At 52.4% G+C, this 17,413-nt stretch overlaps 1 protein-coding gene across 1 annotated transcript; it reads left to right on the forward strand.

The window, feature by feature from the left end:
* Positions 1 to 1,875: 1,875 nt before the first annotated feature.
* On the forward strand, positions 1,876 to 17,054 carry Cnnm3 (cyclin and CBS domain divalent metal cation transport mediator 3). Its single transcript, XM_032900934.1, is given in 12 exon segments — positions 1,876 to 2,175; positions 2,178 to 2,227; positions 2,229 to 2,313; positions 2,315 to 2,351; positions 2,354 to 3,154; positions 9,050 to 9,193; positions 10,154 to 10,303; positions 10,617 to 10,786; positions 10,916 to 11,012; positions 11,287 to 11,420; positions 11,786 to 11,924; positions 15,015 to 17,054. Coding segments are annotated over 12 exon segments (2,133 nt in total). The 5' UTR covers positions 1,876 to 1,914; the 3' UTR covers positions 15,080 to 17,054.
* The last annotated feature ends 359 nt before the right edge of the window (positions 17,055 to 17,413 follow it).

A 17,413-nucleotide genomic window follows, 5' to 3' on the forward strand; every position in this document is an offset into this window, starting at 1 on the left:
AGGCAGCAAGACAGTTCCAATGCAAAAGAGCAACCATGTCGTAATTGCTTCTACCGGTGGCTTACTCTGTCATCCCTAGAGGCAGAACTTCTTGGGGCATATAGCACTGTTCAGATAATAAAAACGGGAGCAGAGATGCGACTTGCCAGCCACCATTCTGAGTTTACAATGTAGAAGAGTCACTGCCAACTTTGTAAAGACTTTTGGGGGGACTCTGTTTAGTTCTTAAAGGTGTGTGTGTGTATGTGCGTATGCCATGTATGTGAGGGCAGACAAGGGCACAGGATTCCTTGGGGCTGGAGGTAGAGGTGGTGGTGAGTCACCTGAGTGGAGGTACTGGGAACCACACGAGAGTCCTCTGAAGAGCAGCATGGGGTCATTTCTCTAGCCCCTTGTTTTGATTTTTGAGACAGGATCTCACTATATGGCCTCTAACTCACTATGAGGCCCCTGCTGGCCTCTGCTGAGATTACAAGCTGGGTAAGAGCTTTTCACCAATGATTTTCCCTCTTGGTCTTTCCTCAGGGGCCTGGTTTTTTGTTTTGTTTTGTTTTGTTTTGTTTTTTTTGTTTTGTTTTTTTGTTTTGTTTTGTTTTTGTTTTTGTACATTATCTTCTACACAACTTGTGGCCGTATTACATAGTATTTTCAGGACACTGAGTTATGTCTACAGAATCCTTTTTAAAAAACATTCAAGGGCCTGGAGAGATAGGCTCAGTGGTTAAGAACACTTAACTGCTCTTGCAGAAGTCCTGGTTCTCAGAACCCACATGGTAACTCACAAATGTCAGTAATTCTAGTTCCAGGGGATGCAGTGACCTGTTCTAGCCTCCTTCTGCACCTGCATACACAACACACATATACCACATACACACAAAACAAAACATCTATGTATAAGATGTGTCCATGTATTAGGGCATTGAGGGAGAAAATAGAAAACTGCAAAAATGTGGATACCTACAGAAGAGCTAATCACAAAGACTACATGCAAAGAGTGAAGACCGCTCCATCTGATCCATATAGGTGTCTTCCAAAATGAGGACAGAACCCTCTAGAACAGCTTTCTCGGCCCAAGGAATCAGGATAAAGTGCGGTTGTGAAGCTAGCAAGTGTGAACATTCCTGAAAACTGCTACCTTCCTGTGTGGCTGCATGACCTGGATTGTCAGGTGCGCGTCAGAACCCAATGGCACACAGACTCAGTCTCTAAACCTCGTTCTATCCTTAAGATTAATTACATGAAACAGGTGTGAAGATTCGAGGAAACTGATTTTTCTGGGGTTGAGTATTTACTATGGAGCTTCCCGTCAAAGTAACTTGCTCAAAAGCAGGTGTCTGTCTTGACATCCACAGAGTCCAACGCAAAGCAGGAATGCCTTCGAGAGAAGTCAGCTTTAAAACAAACCAATAGGGCCGGAGAGCTGGCTGAGGTTAAAGAATGCGTGTAAAGAAACAGAGTTCAGTTCTTGGAACTCCAGCTCCAGGGGGATCTGACGCCCTCTTCTGTCCGCACAAAGCACTGCACTCGCATGCGCAAACCCACATACATATATACAAATAAGAAAATCAATCTTTGGCTTCCGTGTGCCCAGCGCCTGGTTCTTATTCAGCTCTTAACCTTGCAGGCCAGAGGGTTAACGACCTTCCTTTGCTCGTCTACACACGCCGGGACGCTAAGGTCGTCCCAGACGGCCGCTCCGCGTCCTCCCTCGCCGACCGAGCCCCACGCCCCCCGGCCTGCCCCGCCCCGCGCCGCTTGTTTACTCCCCGGCGCAGCCTAGTTCTCCTCAGAGCCCGCCCCCGTCATCTGCTTATTGGTTAAAGTGACGGGAAGGCCCGCGCCGATTGGCCGCAACAGCATAGGCGCGGGTGAGTGGGGTAGGCTGCGCCCGAGGCCCAGAAGGGGTAGCAGGCCATGGCGGCGGCTGCTGCGGCTGTGGCGGGTTGGTTGGGCTGGGTGCTTGCTGCGTTCTGTCTGGGCAGCACCGCAGGGGAGGCGGCGCCGGGCGCGGGACTGCTGAGCTTCTGCACGGAGGAGGACGGTGCTCCGGGCGCGGGCTCCCTACGCGGAAGGGCAGCGCCGGAGGCCACTTTGTGCTTGCGACTCTTCTGCCCAGGCTTGGCCAACAGTTCCTGGACCTGGGTAGCCCCCGAGGGCGCAGGCTGCCCCGAGGGCGGGGGGGGGCCACGGAGCCCTCGGAGGCGGCCGCCCCCACGGGCGAGTGGCGCGCTGCTGCGCTTGCGCGCCGAGGCCGGCCACCCGCGCTCCGCGCTGCTGGCGGTGCGCGTGGAGCCGGGCGGCGGGGCAGCTGAGGGGGGAGGCGGCGCCGCCCTGGGCGCTGGGGCTGGGGGCGGCGGGCTGCTGGCTCTGGCGGCTGTGGCTCGCGGCCTGCAGCTGAGCGCGCTGGCGCTGGCGCCGGCCGAGGTGCAGGTGCTGCGCGAGAGCGGCTCGGAGGCGGAGCGCGCGGCTGCGCGGCGCCTGGAACCTGCACGGCGCTGGGCCGGCTGCGCCCTGGGCGCGCTGCTGCTTCTGGCCAGCCTGGCACAGGCGGCACTGGCGGTGCTGCTGTACGGGGCGGCCGGCCAGCGCGCCGTTCCCGCCGTGCTGGGCTGCGCGGGGCTGGTGTTCCTGGTAGGTGAGGTGCTGCCGGCCGCCGTGAGCGGACGCTGGGCTCTGGCGCTGGCGCCGCGCGCGCTGGGCCTCAGCCGCCTGGCGGTGCTACTCACCTTGCCCGTGGCGCTGCCCGTCGGGCAGCTGCTGGAGCTGGCAGCGCGGCCCGGGCGTCTGCGGGAGCGCGTGCTAGAGCTGGCGCGCGGCGGTGGCGACCCCTACAGCGACCTCAGCAAGGGAGTGCTGCGCTACCGGACCGTGGAGGATGTGCTCACGCCGCTCGAAGACTGCTTTATGCTGGACTCCGGCACTGTCCTGGACTTCAGCGTCCTCGCCAGCATCATGCAGAGCGGCCACACGCGCATCCCAGTGTATGAGGAGGAGCGCTCCAACATCGTGGACATGCTGTACCTCAAAGACCTGGCCTTCGTGGACCCCGAGGACTGCACGCCGCTCAGCACCATCACCCGATTCTACAACCACCCACTCCACTTTGTCTTCAACGACACCAAACTGGACGCCGTCCTGGAGGAGTTCAAGAGAGGTAAGGGGATGCCCTTTGTTGGGAAGGGTCTCACTCCACCAGAGAAGGCAGAGGAACTTGACCCTTCCCAGAAAGTGATGGCCTTGCACCTGGGAGTGACCTTTGGAAATATTTAAAGACCCACCTTTTAGAAGCAGAAGCAAGTGCTGTGGGAGTCCAATGCGGGAGGATTGGAAGGTGATGGTCCAATTTGTATTAAAAAAAAAAAAAAAAAAAAAGTTGGGGAGGTAGCCTAGTGCTTGCTAACATACAAGAAGCCCTGAGCACTCCCCAGCACCACATAGATTAAGGTGGTGCCCTCTCTATTTAGAAGGATGGAAGCCGGCCTGGACTAAGGATTCTGTCTCAAAAGTAAATGAATGAATAAAAGCTCCCTTGGCAGGCAGTGAGCATGCCTACTTGGCTCTAATCCCAGAGGTTTCCTTCTCCTGGGCCGTTTTTTGTACACTTGGGCTTCCTAGCTGCCCCAAATTCTTGGATAGTAACTAAAATGATGTCAAAAGGGTTAGGTAACTAGAAACAGTTGTCTTTGCCTTTTTAACATTAAATTAGCTGGCCGTGTGATGGCTCCTGGCCCTTCCAGATTGTGGGATTAGGAGGGACTCACAAATACTTCCTATAGGTACCAAGAGAACTTTCATTTTAATGTCATCCAAAGCAACTCATAAATAGTGATTTAGTTTCCTTTCTTGGCTTCCGGCCCTCCACCCACCCGCCCTCTACCCCCCCCCCCGTTAATTTTTTTATCTCTCTTTTTTTTAAAATATATTTATTATGCATACAGTGTTCTGCCTTCATGTATCCTGCACCAGATCCCATTACAGATAGTTGTGAGCCACCATGTGGTTGCTGGTTGAACTCAGGACCTCTGGAAGAGCAGTCAGTGCTCTTAACCACTGCGCAATCTCTCCAGCCCCCCTCCTCCCTTTCTCCTTTCCTCTTCCTTCCTTCTCTCTTTTTTTTTTTTGAGATTTTTATTTTCATATGTACGAGTGCATGTATTGTGTTCCTTGTGCATGCAGTGCCTATGAAAGCCAGAAGGGGGCGCTTGGGTTCCTGGGGACTGGAGTTACAGCCACCCTGTGGGTCCTGAGAACTGAGCCCTGGGTCCTCTGGTGCTCTTGACAGCCGAGCCATCTCTCCAGTCTCCTCCCTTTCACTTAAATTGTTTTTCAGCTCGTGCCAGCTGCTCACTCCTCCCATACCACATCTCCAGTTCCAGTGTCGTGCCCCCCGCCCCTCCACCCCCGTTTTTTGCCTTACTGTTGCTGGGATTTTCACCAACTCCTTTCACTGCTGCCTGATCAGCCTGTTTTTGTTTTTTTTTTTTTTTTTTGTTTTGTTTTGTTTTGTTTTTGTTTTTGTTTTAATATTTATTTATTTACTTATTTATATGTAAGTACACTGTAGCTGTCTCAGACACACCAGAAGAGGGCATCAGATCTCATTACAGATGGTTGTGAGCCACCATGTGGTTGCTGGGATTTGAACTCAGGACCTCTGGAAGAGCAGTCAGTGCTCTTAACCACTGAGCCATCTCTCCAGCCCCCTGTTTTGTTTTTTAATACTCACTTATTTTATTGTGTGTGTGCTTTGCCTGCGTGTGTTTATATACACTGTGTCTGATGCCTGAGAGGGTAGAAGAGGGCTTCGGACCCCGCTCCCCCCCACAACTGGAGTTGTGAATGGTTGTGAGGCACAGTATGGGTGCTGGCAACTGATCCCAGGTCTTCTGCAAGAGCAAATGTATTTGCACATCTACTAAGGTTGACAGTAAAAACTATGGCGCTCCATGTGCTAATCTGAGGAGCCCTAGGGAGCAGAGGCACACGCCTTCAATCCCAGCACCTTGGGGAGCAGAAGCAGGCAGATCTCTGCGTTCACAGAGAGATCTACACAGGGAAATCCTGTCTTGATACAAAAACAAGATGCGGGCACCTCTGCAGCACTCACTCCTCATCTCTAGGCTGGTTCCAGAGCCTGGGCGCTCCCGTGCACCAGATGTGTGTGCTGCCTGGGAATGTAGGGATGGACACCAGGGCTCTGGCTGGATGGGGCTGCACAGTAAGATGGAGCAAATGGAGCAGAACCCCCTGAACCGGGTAGTGGGCAGGTCTTCAGGCCCCAGAGCCTGTCAGGAGAGGCAGCTCTTGCATTGAACACAGCACATGCCAGGCTCTGACGGGCACCCTCCATGCCCAGTCTCCCTTGTCTTTGCAGGAGATCTGTGTGTAGATCAGGAATGGGTGACGTGGGAGGCTTGAGTGAGCACCTCTGACTGTGTCTGCCCTCAGGTGTGTTCTGGCTCTATCCTAGAACTTGGTCCTGCAGCCTCCTCCTAGGGAGTGGGTAGATAGTATGGTGTCTGGGCTGCTGTCACCTTAAAGCAAGTCATTCCTCACAGAGTGGGAGCCAGCCAGCAGGGTCCTGTTCCATCCTTGCCTACTTTGAGATCCCAGGTCCTAGGAAGACAGCCACAGCTCTCTTGCTCTGTTATTTTACCAAAGAAGAGAGACTCAGGTCTGATGTGCTTGTCACCTAGTGACTCCTTGGGAGATGGTTTTGGCTGGTGCCCGGCAAATTAGCCTTTTAAGGGTGACCTGGACTATAAAGACCTTCACTGCCCCTTTGATGCCCCAGACTCTCTTCAGATTGCTCAGTCTCATCAAGGATGGAGGCACATGCCTTGCCAGAGCAAGTTCTGGTTGATTCGTGTCAAGAGAAAAGACAAAGTCTCAGCTCGGAGGCAGGGGGATTGTGAATTGGAAGCCATGCAGAATGGAGGAGGGGTGGTGAGCAGGGGTGGCATTCGTCGCCATGTCCCATCCCATCTGCAGCTCAGGTCAGGGATGGTGGAGGAGTAAGGGTTGTCCCTGTCTGCAGAGAACTGAATTTAAGCTTCTAGACATAGTGATGGGGTTAAGGATGACGCGATGGGAGCTCTTTTTCACTTTCCAGTCCCTTAGTTAAAGTGCTCACAGGGGAGATGAGTGGAGCCCTTGTGCGTCACCTTTTGGATGTGGCTCATCTGGTCAACAGGGCTGTGAGCTGGGAGCAGCACTGCCTCAGTGTCTTACGTTTGGAGATGGGGGTCTCATGGTGTGGCTTTGGCTCCCTTCAACTCAGATCTTCCTGCTTCTGCCACCCATGGGCTTGCACTAAAGTGTTCCGTGTGTCCCGTGCCCAGTACCTAGATGGTCTGGTTTTTATTGATGGTGGCTGATGTGGGTAACAGTGACTTGGGGAAGCTGGTCAGGTGCCACATTGGCCTGAGGGGTAACCCAGGGAGGCATTAGCAGGTGGAATAGAGGACATGTGCTGTGCTTAGCTTAGGGCCATGGAGCCAGAGGTTGTATTGGAGGACAAGTTCTGGCTTCCCTAAGGGCTGGAGCCAGGAGCAGGTGAACATTTTCTTACATTGGAGTTTGTGTCCCAGGATGTAGATTCCTAGCAGGCAGCTGTGATACCAACTGCTAACTGAGAGTCAGGGTTAACTCATCAATCTCCAGAGCTACAGGAGTGGTACCAAAGCCTAAACCCTGAGAACACAAAGCATGCAGGAGAATGGGGCCGAAAAATTGCCAGGAACAGGCTGGACCGTGGAAGTAAGAGTCTCAGAATGTCCTGAAAGCTAAGGGAGAGATATTTGTAAGAGAAGGAGTGGGGGTATAAGGAGAGATCAACAGTGGGATGTCCTTGACTGTGTTCCTCTGAGTGCTAGGGAAGGAACCCAGAGCTTTTTAGTACGTGTTAGTCAAGCACTCTGCCACTGCCACAGAGATTTTGCCCTTGGTCTTTGGTCCTGGGGCTGAGGAGTAGTTGGGAGAATGGATGCAGGTAGATGGCCTTCATTCATGTGGGGCTGTAAAGTTGAGCCCAGGTAGCAGTGAACTGGCACAGAACCAAAGGATGGAGGGTGTGGCAGGATGAGACAGGGAGCAGGTTCCATTTAACATGTCAGCAGGAAAGAAATGTTACATGCAGGGACGGCCACGGTGAGGGTGGCCTCTGGAGAACCAAGCATCCTGCTGCTGAAGGACTTGGGGTTGAATGCCTCTCTGCCTAAAGAGACTGTTCCAGAAGCTGCTTGATTACATGAATTGTAGAAGCAGTGGGGTCCTTTCTGCCCTCCTTGACTTCCTAGGTCCTCTGGTGAATGAGGAGCTTCCTTGACCTCTGATCCTGGATTTCCATGTGTGGGTCCTTTCCTTCCTGACTCCTTTATACTTTTCTCCTCTTAAGAACAAAGAGCAGCCAGGCCGTGGTGGCGCACACCTTTAATCCCTACACTTGAGTGCAGAGGCAGGAGGATCTCTGTAAGTTCGAGGCTAGCCTAGTCTACAAAGCAAGTTCCAGAACAGCCAAGGCTATACAAAGAAATCCTGTCTCAAAAAAAAAAAAAAAGAAAGAAAGAAAAAAGGAAAAAACAAACAAAGGGCATGTTAGGCATGTTACCATCTTGCTGACTTCACTGGTGTCACAGTCTTTGGATCACTTCTCTCCCCTCCCTGCCTCTGAGCCTGAGGTAGCCACTGATCTTCCTGGAGCTCAAGTCTCTGGTATCTGGACTGCTAGCTACCCTTTGGGGCCCTGCTTCACAGACCCATGGCAGGTATGACTGCAGTGCTGAAACAACCAGACCAAAGGCCCTAGAGTTCAAGGTCAGTTCAAGCAGCATTAGTTTGGGAATTATGTCCCCAGGGGAGAGGTGCCCATGGCAGGGATTATTTTGTGCCCAAAAGAGAGAGTGCTTTGGAGCTGCAACGACTTGTGTTTTCTATGAAGCAATCAACCCCTGCTTTCTTCCCTGCCAGCCCCACTGGCCTCTTGAAGCAGAGGAAGGATTAGGAGTAAGCTTTCTACTCAGCCTCTGTCTTTAGCTTGAGGTTTGGTTTACTCTTGTCTGTCATGGTGCTGAGTTGACTCAGACCTCAGTTGCTGAAAGGCGTGTTGGCATGTGATTTTTCTCAGTGTGTACACGTACATGATGACTTTAGAAGAGAGCAAAGGGGCTTGAAGCACAGGTCAGTGCTGGCAATAGTGAGAAACCACGAGGCCCTGGTTTCTGTTCTCAGCAGAGGGAGAGAGCATGCGTGTGCGCGTGAGAGCGTGCGTGTGTATGCGCGCGCGCGCGCGTGCACACACACACACACACACACACACAGAGCATGCATCATGATGGGTCTTCCAGCTTCCAAATAACTGCAGTGCATTTGAGCCTGTTAATGAAAATGAGAACTCTAGGGCCTTTGGTCTGGTTGTTTCAGCATGGCAGTCATTACCTGCCGTGGTTCTGTGGAGCTGGCCAAGCCAGATTGTATATCTGCCCTGGGGAGTATTCAGTCCTGTCTAGTGGGGACACAATGTTAATCCCTAGAGCCTCCCTGCTTTCTGTTCCCCTGCTGCCTTGGAAAGGCCTTCTGTCCCTTCGCACGTACCTTGTCTTAGGTTCGCATGGCTGGGAGCTTCCTTCCGCTGCTTACTGATTGATCCCGGCGCAGCAGGCCCCAGAATCCTGAGCCTCTTTCAAGGAAGTCCAGGAGCACAGGAGAGGTTAATCCTTCCTGTTAGTGGTACCCAAAGGGACTCACTCTTGCAAGGAGGGAGCTGAGTGGAGGCCTCTCTGAGTGGCCTTGGGGTTTGAAAATTCAAAACTCAAATGCTGCACTTGTGGCCTTCCCTGCCTGGCCTCACAAGTTTGTATCCCATGGCAGATCAGCCCTTGTGGAAATGGCACCTGCCTGCTAGCTTGGACCAGCGCCAGCACTAGCAGCAAGGACTAGAAAGAATTTAGAAACCCGGTAGGCACTCCGATCCGACCCAGTGCCCCTGACTCAGCAGACTGAGCAGTTGTCAGGGGTCCCTGCAGGCTGCAAATAAGTATCCCTCCTACAGGCAAGTCCCACCTGGCCATCGTGCAGAAGGTGAACAATGAGGGTGAGGGCGACCCCTTCTATGAGGTGCTGGGCCTGGTCACCCTGGAGGACGTCATCGAGGAGATCATCAGGTCTGAGATCCTGGATGAGTCTGAAGACTACTGTGAGTTTGACAACTGCTTTTCTCTCAAAGCCCTTCCAGCAGCCTGAAGGGCATCTCCGTCAGAGGCCTGTGGGTCTTAATGCTGCTGAAAACTGGTTAGAGCTCCAGCCAGACCAGACCTCCCCTGCCCTGGTATGGGCTAGTGTTGCCCCTCTATACAAGCCAGGCAGACCAACCTGAGGTTGAATTTTGTGACCCTCTGAACAGAGGGCTCTGCAGACAGCCCTCCATCACTGGAAGAAGCTTCTGCTGTTGGCAGGCCTGTGCCTTCTGCCTTTGCCGGCCCACATTCCTTTGCACTTAGCTCCTTGATACACTCTTTGAATTGGATTTGAAGCCCAGTAGTAGAGTATTTGTCTAGCCTGAATGGAGCTGAGTTTGATCACCTTCAACACACAGGTTTTAAAAAACCATCCACATGCCTTTAATCCTAGCCAAGCAATGGCAGGTGAGTCTCTCAAATCCCCAGCCAACCCGGGCTACATAATAGACCTTGTCTCCAAAACAAACAAACAAATTATTCACTACCAAGCAGGTTGTGGGACCTTCTGTAGCTGGAGCCTCGCGTAGCCACTTTGGACCCTGCACTGCCATGTCTGTGCTTTCAGTTCTGTACCTGGGCTGATGCAGGTCACCAGGGTAGCCACTGCCCTGGTATGGTGAAGCCCTTAGGTGCGGGTGATGATCAAGCACGCATTGCCTTCTGTGGTCCTCACAACAGGAGAGCCAGGCTTCCTCTTGGGCGTGGCCCCAATGTGAGCTGTCGCCTCCTCTGTCGTGGGCACTAGGATTACTGTCTTGCAGGAAGCAGTTCCAAGGTTGTGTCCGTAGGGTCCTGGCGATATCCTCCCTGAAATCCCTGAACCCTGGGAAGAAGGGGATAGGCAGCTGAAGCATTTGTCTGTCTGTGTTCATGGTTGGGTGCTGACAGCCACTCACGCTATCTGTTCACTACCCCAGCAGACACAAAGGTGAAGAAGAAGGCCGTCACCCTGGGCGCCCCTCTCAAGCGGAAGGAGGAATTCTCCTTATTCAAGGTGTCTGATGATGAATATAAAGTAAAAATCTCGCCTCAGCTGCTCCTGGCCACCCAGCGCTTCCTTTCCCGAGGTGAGGGTGAAGGGTGGTCCTTGGCCCCCGGTCTCACCACCCAGAGGGTCAAGAAACCACCCAGGCCAGACACCAGGCTCCTAGCGAGCTGGAGGCTCTGGACGAGCATCTGCTTCCCTCTGCAGAGCTAGTGGTGTGTCCTGGTAAGGCGTGTTCTGGGAACCTCATCTGGCTCATGCATATGTCCTCTTGGCTCTCTTGTGTGGATTGATTGCCGCAGCCCAGGGGCCACTGGGAGAGCCCAGGAGGCAGGTGTGATGACAGGCCATTTGGGCCCCAGTGGACACTGTCCCTTTCTCCCACCGTGGGGCAGAGGTGGATGTGTTCAGCCCATTGCGAATCTCTGAGAAAGTCTTGCTGCACCTGCTGAAGCATCCCAGTGTCAACCAGGAGGTGAAGTTTGACGAGAGCAACCGATTGGCCGCACACCATTATTTGTACCAGCGCAGCCAGCCAGTAGATTACTTCATTCTCATCCTGCAGGTAACTCTGGTTGCCCAGGCCCGAAGCCTGAGAGAGTGATGCAGACATACACCCTTAAACACTGAGGGCTTCTCTGTATTCTCTCCCGTGATGGGGGAGATAACCTGTCCACCCCCGTCGTCTTCTCAGGGCAGGGTCGAGGTGGAAATCGGGAAAGAGGGCCTGAAGTTCGAGAACGGGGCCTTCACATACTATGGCGTGTCTGCCCTGACAGCTCCATCTTCAGGTAAGCCGTGGCTTTGGAACCCTCAACTCTGGTGCTGCGGCAGGTCTGGGTCTGCCCACAGCAAGCTGCCCGTCACTAGGTAGTGTAGGGCAGAGCTGCTGCATTTCTGCCTTGTTTATCTCGGTTGCTCACTCGATCCCTGCAAACGCTCCAGGGTGGTTCCCCAACCTTCCATGTTCCCGCTGTCCCCTCTCAAAGGTGACTTGATGGGTAGGTCTGAGGGCTGTGCTGTTGTTCCGTTGGCGTCCACCGCCTTTTACTATTTCTTCCGTAGCTCATCAGTCCCCAGTGTCTTCACGCCAGCTCATCCGCCATGACTTGCAGCCTGAACCAGCGGACAGTACCCGCTCCTGCACGTACTGTCCTGACTACACTGTGAGGGCCCTTTCTGACCTGCAGCTCATTAAGGTGACTGTCTGGGCTGCGTATTGGTGCTCCTTCAACTGCCTTTGTACCCCCAAGGGGCTAGTCCAGCTGGTCAGTGTAAGGACGGAGAGCGAACTCTGCTTGAGAAGGTGTGCTCACACCCTAAGTGGTGGGGCCTCCTGTGACCCTGGATGTTGGGACCTGGGCCTGTGTGGAAACCTTACATCTGCTCTCTCTATTGGTGATCCTAACACTAGGCCCAAAACCAAAACCCCTTGGCTCCAGGGCTTTTTGCCTTTCACCAGTTTAAAGTCCCACCTGTCAGAGGCCAGAGGCGGGAACCCTGCTGTCTGTCTGTCTGTCTGTCTACATCTGCTAGGTAATCTCTCCATTCTCGTGTCCTCTAGGTCACACGGCTGCAGTACCTTAATGCACTCCTGGCTACCCGAGCCCAGAGCTTACCTCCATCTCCAGAGAACGCTGAGCTCCAGGCCATCCCGGGCAGCCAGACCAGGCTCCTTGGTGACAAATCCAGAGAGACAGCAGGTAAGTACCACACAGTGCATTGTGAAGTGCTGGGGCCAGGGTGGTGTGGGACGCCGCCTCTGCTCCCTGCCTCCATCCTTCTGTTTCTCTGTACATCCTTTTCCTTCTTGCCATTTGTAGGAACTTAGATTATACCGAATTATAGATCAGCTGGCACTCCAAATAGAGCCCAGCCTTTTCTCTCTGGCCTCTTGGAGATGGCTTAATTGGTTCTTGTTGGATGGGGAGATGTGTAGTTTAGAAACATTCAACCCACTTAAGATCAAGGTTAGGTCTAGAAAGTTGGGTCCTGGCTCTGAGGACCACTTAGTGTGGAGCTGAGTCAACAACACAGTGTTGACAGTGAAGGTCTGTAGCGCTGGAAACAGAAGGCGCCTGGGTGGGGGACGGTTTGCATTGTGGGTAGGCACTGGCCTGCCTAACAGTCCGTGGTGTGGGGTTTTCTGTTGTTTGTTGAGTCGATCAGTCCTTGGATAAGGCTCAGGATTGTCATGATGAGCCTGGGAAGTATTCTGGAAGGCAGGCAGGCAGGCAGGCAGGCACTGTCCCTCACTCCATTCTGCCACCTGAGGGAGCCAAAGCATTCACTCTGCAAGCACCATATTTAGAGCTGCTGTCTCCACTGGCAGAGCTACCCATCCTGAGAAGTGGGAATGCTGGGCCTGTCCAGTACAGGAGGGCCGGCGGCTCCAGCCTCCCAGGAACTTAGAGCTATGGCGACCTGAGATCACAAGCACGTTTTTACAGTAGTACTGCTTTCTGAATCAAGAGGCGAGGCGATACACAGGTACAGAGGACAGAGACCCATGGCGCTGAGCCATGGTGATGACTCGGCCCTGTGGGCTATAGCTCTAGTATTCCTGAGGGACAGCCTGTGAGGCGAGGCAGACCTTGCAGTCCTAGCCGTGGGCACGGGTCACCTTCACTTTCAGAAAGGCAGGTTTAGACCATGTCTCAGTGCTTACCACTGCGTCTTGTGCAGTACCCCAGAGCAGAAGTTCACACGGTCACGTTAGCTCTATCGAGACTTGTTTTCAACATGAACTCAGACTGTGCAGGCTGTTTTCAGTGTGCAGACCTGAGCTGGGGACAATAGCGCTCTCTGAGGGTGCTTTCCACCGGGGATTTTTTTCCCCTCCTTCCCTCCTCCCCCTTCTGTCTTCCTCTTCCACTTCGCTTCCTCCTCCTCTCCTCCTTCCCTGCCTCTAGAGCCTTGCCCACAATAGGTGGCTTTCTACCATTTGAGCTGCACCTCTGGTCTCAAGAGATCTTTTCCATTCCTCTTGGCTTTGCTGACTCTTGAGGCTATCTTACGGGAGAGGACTTAGAGTGGCTTGTGGGCCATTTCTTCTGTGTAACGGTTTATCCACCCTGTTTGCCAGCCTAATGTTGGCAATTTTCACCTAAATATGATCCGATGCTTGCCACATTGAGATGGACCTAACTCTGGGGTCTCCCTGTGTTTGTGCCCGACTCTGAGATCAGTGTTACTGCACAGAGCTGGTTTCGGTGGAGCACTGATTAATACAGAGAGAGACTCAGGCCCTGCAGACTTGGGCACTAAATCCCTGACAGAAAAGTGACATTGTTGAAATGTTTGAAAGGTATAAGAACTTTAAATTGCCTACATTGGGAGTCGGCAAACTGTGGTACAGGAGCCTCATTTGGCCGACGCCTGAGCTCATAAATAAGGTCTTATTAGGGCCTTATTAGGGCCCGTCTGTTTGGGTTGTGCCTGGCTGCCTCTGAGTGGCAGAGGTGCAGCTGAGTACTTGGGACATCAGGTGACTTGCAAAACCTAAACTCTTGGCCCTTTGCCAAGTTCTCTTGAGTCCTGGTGAGTCCTGCAGCCCTGCGATTGGTGCCTTCCCAGCAACCCTTGCATGGTACAGAGCTTGATGTGGAGCTGAAGCGGGTCCCTGCCACTCGTCATCAGCCTGTCTCCTCTCTCTCTCTCTGCTCTCTTCAGCCTTCCCAGTTCACCTTCCCCTCTTTGGCACACTTGGAAACTGCAGTTGATAAATGACTGTGGACTAGTGAGCATTTTTTGTTTTAAGAGAACACCAAGGTAAATATCTCCCTCCCCCTTTTCTTTGCTTTCCTTTCCCACCCTTAGCTGTTGGCCGACACTTTGGGTAGCTTCCCAGGCTGGGGCGCTTCTCTGTGGGAGGAGTCGGGAGAGGTACTGTATTTCGCTTTCCTGGTATTTACTTTTTCTAGAAGACGGGGATATGAGACACCTGGTTAGTCCTGGAACACTAGGCTTCCTTGTAACTGGAGCACAGGAGCTCTTGGCCATCCACGGAAGCTCTTTTAGCCCAGCATAGCTGCCTGAGCCTCCCGCAGTGAAAACTGCATAGCACCCTGTAGGCACCATGATTCGTGCCTATAATCTCAGCACTCCAGGATGAGGGAGGATGAGGATGAGGCAGGAGACTGCCTTGAGTTTGTGGTCACTCTGCACTACATGGTGAATTCCAGGTCACCCAGCAAGACTTTGTCTCAAAATAAGGGCCGGCCATATGGCTGTGTGGGTAAAGATGCTTGGTACTAAACCTGGTGACCCAGGTTTGGTCCCCAGGGCCTTCGAAGGTGAGAACTGATTCTCAGAGATGCCCTTCTGACCGTCACACTTCTGACACCCCAACACATGCATACCCTCACATGTGTGTATGGACACACCAAATAGTATAAGAGACTCTGGCTTACTTCGAAAAGTAAATTGAATAAATTAAGTTTAAAGGCAACTATGGTGGTAAAACCTTTAATTCCAGTTCATAGGAGGTAGAGATAGGAGCATTTAGGGTTCAAGGTCGACCTGGACTGCTTAAGACCTTCTCTCAACCCCTCCTGCCCCAAAGAAGGGAAACAGCACTCACAAACCCAATAGAATAGGCTATAGATGGCCTTTGGCCTTGGAGTAGGTTTCTCTCTTGAAGCCTTCTGACCGTGTTGTAACAGCCTTGATGACTCCTGCGGTTCTGAGGCCCATCTGTCCAGGCTGCTACTCCCTGTCCTAAACTCCCTAAAGGCTTTGTGAGCCTACTCCCTCACTAGGGTGAACGCCATTTTCTTTTCCCTTTTCCTTAGGGCCCAGCAGCAGCAGACGCAGCATCCCAGTGGAGGAGAGCCCTGGGCGGAACCCAGGAGTGTAACTGCTTGCCAATCAGCCCCGAGCTGGGAATGGACAAGCTCGTGGGGAGCTGGGACAGCCAAGCAGGAGCTTCATACCAGCCCATCCCCACCTATCCTGGCCACGTTTTAGATGGCCCTTAGAAGCTGTGGGTCCTGGGCCTCCTCAGTGCCAGACCTCCAGCCCCTCTGTTGTCCTTGAGGAGATGGGATTAACAGAGCAACCCTCCAGAAGCCTGTTTCTGAGGGGACAAAAGAAACAGCATCATCTCTAGTCCCGAAGACCCAGCTTCCCCTGATGCTGTAACAGCACAGTGTGTGTGTCTCCCTGAGCCCAGTGCCTTCACATGGCCTGGGCCTGTGCTCATTTTGCTTTTGATTAGCCTGTCGCTGGCACCACTCTCTGAGCAAACCAGGAGTGCTGGGTTCAGATGGAAGTGTTCAAATCCATGGCCCTGCCATGTACTTTTTGGCTTCTCTTACAATGCTGTATTTTGATTCATGAACCCCAGTTTTTTCCGTGTGCCAAATCTAAGAGCAGAGCTCCCCAATAAGTTGGTGCCCCGGTTCTGCTCCCTCCTGTGGAGGAAGCTCCTCTGACTCACAAGCAGGCTGGCCCAGGGTCAGCTTGCATTTCCTCCCCACTTGGGGAAGCCATAACGGTATTGTCGGTTTCTGTTTGAGGTCACGTGTGGAAGGCTAACGGCGGATGCTGACCGCCTGTTGTACCTGTCTTGTGCTTTTGCCCCGAGCATCCAGGAAGATGTACAGCTGTAATGTCTCGAGCATCAGTCAGTTAGGGTCGGTTGTGAGCCTGCTACGTCCTCGTCGCTTACTAAGAAGTCAAGGTTTTCTTGTATCTCAGAAATATTCAAATCCTGTGCACTTTTCTGTTTCCAGTGATGTTTTAGAGACACAGGAATGGGAAGACATTGTCTTTCTATTTTAGTTTACCTGTACTTTCTTTCCACAGTTTCGGCTCTGGGACCATAGATTGGGGTGGGAAGGAAGGATTTCTGGAACCTTCCTTAAAAGAATGCAAGCCCTTGTGAGACTCGGAGGCCCAGAGAACAGTGGTATACTTGCTGAAAAATAAATTCTAATGGAATATGCTCTAAGAGCAAACCCAGGTCAGACACAAATACTTTAAAATTTTCCTGTCTCCAAAACAGAATTCTAAATTTTGGCTGAACCTCAGAATCAAATTAGAACCTTGGTTACCTGTGCTCACCTTGAACCAGCAGAGCTGTGGTCTTGAAGTAGTTTTAACTTCCTCCTAGAAGAGTTCCCTATGCCTTTTACCAGCTTCTCCTGATGTTAACATGTTAAATAACCTTGTTACATATATCAAAACTAAAGTGTTAACACTGGAGTACTCTTAACTGTGGCCTTCATTTAGATTTTACTTTTTCTTTGATTTCTGGTAACTGGGTTCCAGGGTAGGACGCCAGGATGCACTTGGAGCCATTGTTTCTTTTGCTCTGACTTTGTCTTCTACAGTAATTACAGATTCATAGGATATGGCAAAGACACAGAGCCCACGCACCTTCATCTGGCTTCCCCCAGTGTTCCCATCTCATAAACTATGTAGTGGGCAGAACTATGGAGTTCTGCATCCCTGCCACCTCTGTGTAGACCTGAGTTCTGCTGCCTTGGAAGACTAACCCACTGTCCTGGCACTACCAGGGTACCCCCTGGACCGCCCTCAGAGCCACCTGGCCTGGCCCTAAGCCCCAGGACCACTAGACTTTTCCTCAGCTCTGTCACTTTGTCACTTCAAGAATGTCATAAGGGGCCGAGCGGTGTGCATCCTTTGGGATTGACTCCTCCATTCATCGTAGTGCTCTGGAGACTGTTCCAGGTCAGTGTGTCATGGCGTGTTCCTCCCCCTTGCCAAATGGTGTCCCATGGTGTATTCATTGTCCTGTCAGAGGACATCTGGGTTGTTTCCAGTTCTTGGCCTTTTCAAAATAAAGCTGCTATGAACATTCACGTACACATTCAGTGTGAAGATTAGTGTCTGCCTTGGGGAAGTGCCAGCAGCACAGGGACAAGGATGTTTACCTTAAAAAGAAACCACCTGGCCTTTTGGCATAGCTGTGCACAAGCCCAAATTCCTCCAGGAAATACAGGAGTGATCTGGTTTCTCAGCACCCTACCCCATAGTCATGTGACCAACAGCCCTTTGCCGTGGTCCTTGTCTAGTTTTCCTTGATCACATCTAAGTACGAATCTGCTCACTGGTTCAACTTGGTGACTGGTACGTTCCTTTCCACGTGTTTATACATCTCCACCCTCCCCTCCTTTGTTTCCCTTGAGAACTCTTCAAATACTCAGATTCTAAAATCCCTCATATT

This window comes from Rattus rattus, chromosome 4 (genome assembly GCF_011064425.1).
Source record: "Rattus rattus isolate New Zealand chromosome 4, Rrattus_CSIRO_v1, whole genome shotgun sequence".
Classification (NCBI taxonomy): Eukaryota; Metazoa; Chordata; class Mammalia; order Rodentia; family Muridae; genus Rattus; species Rattus rattus.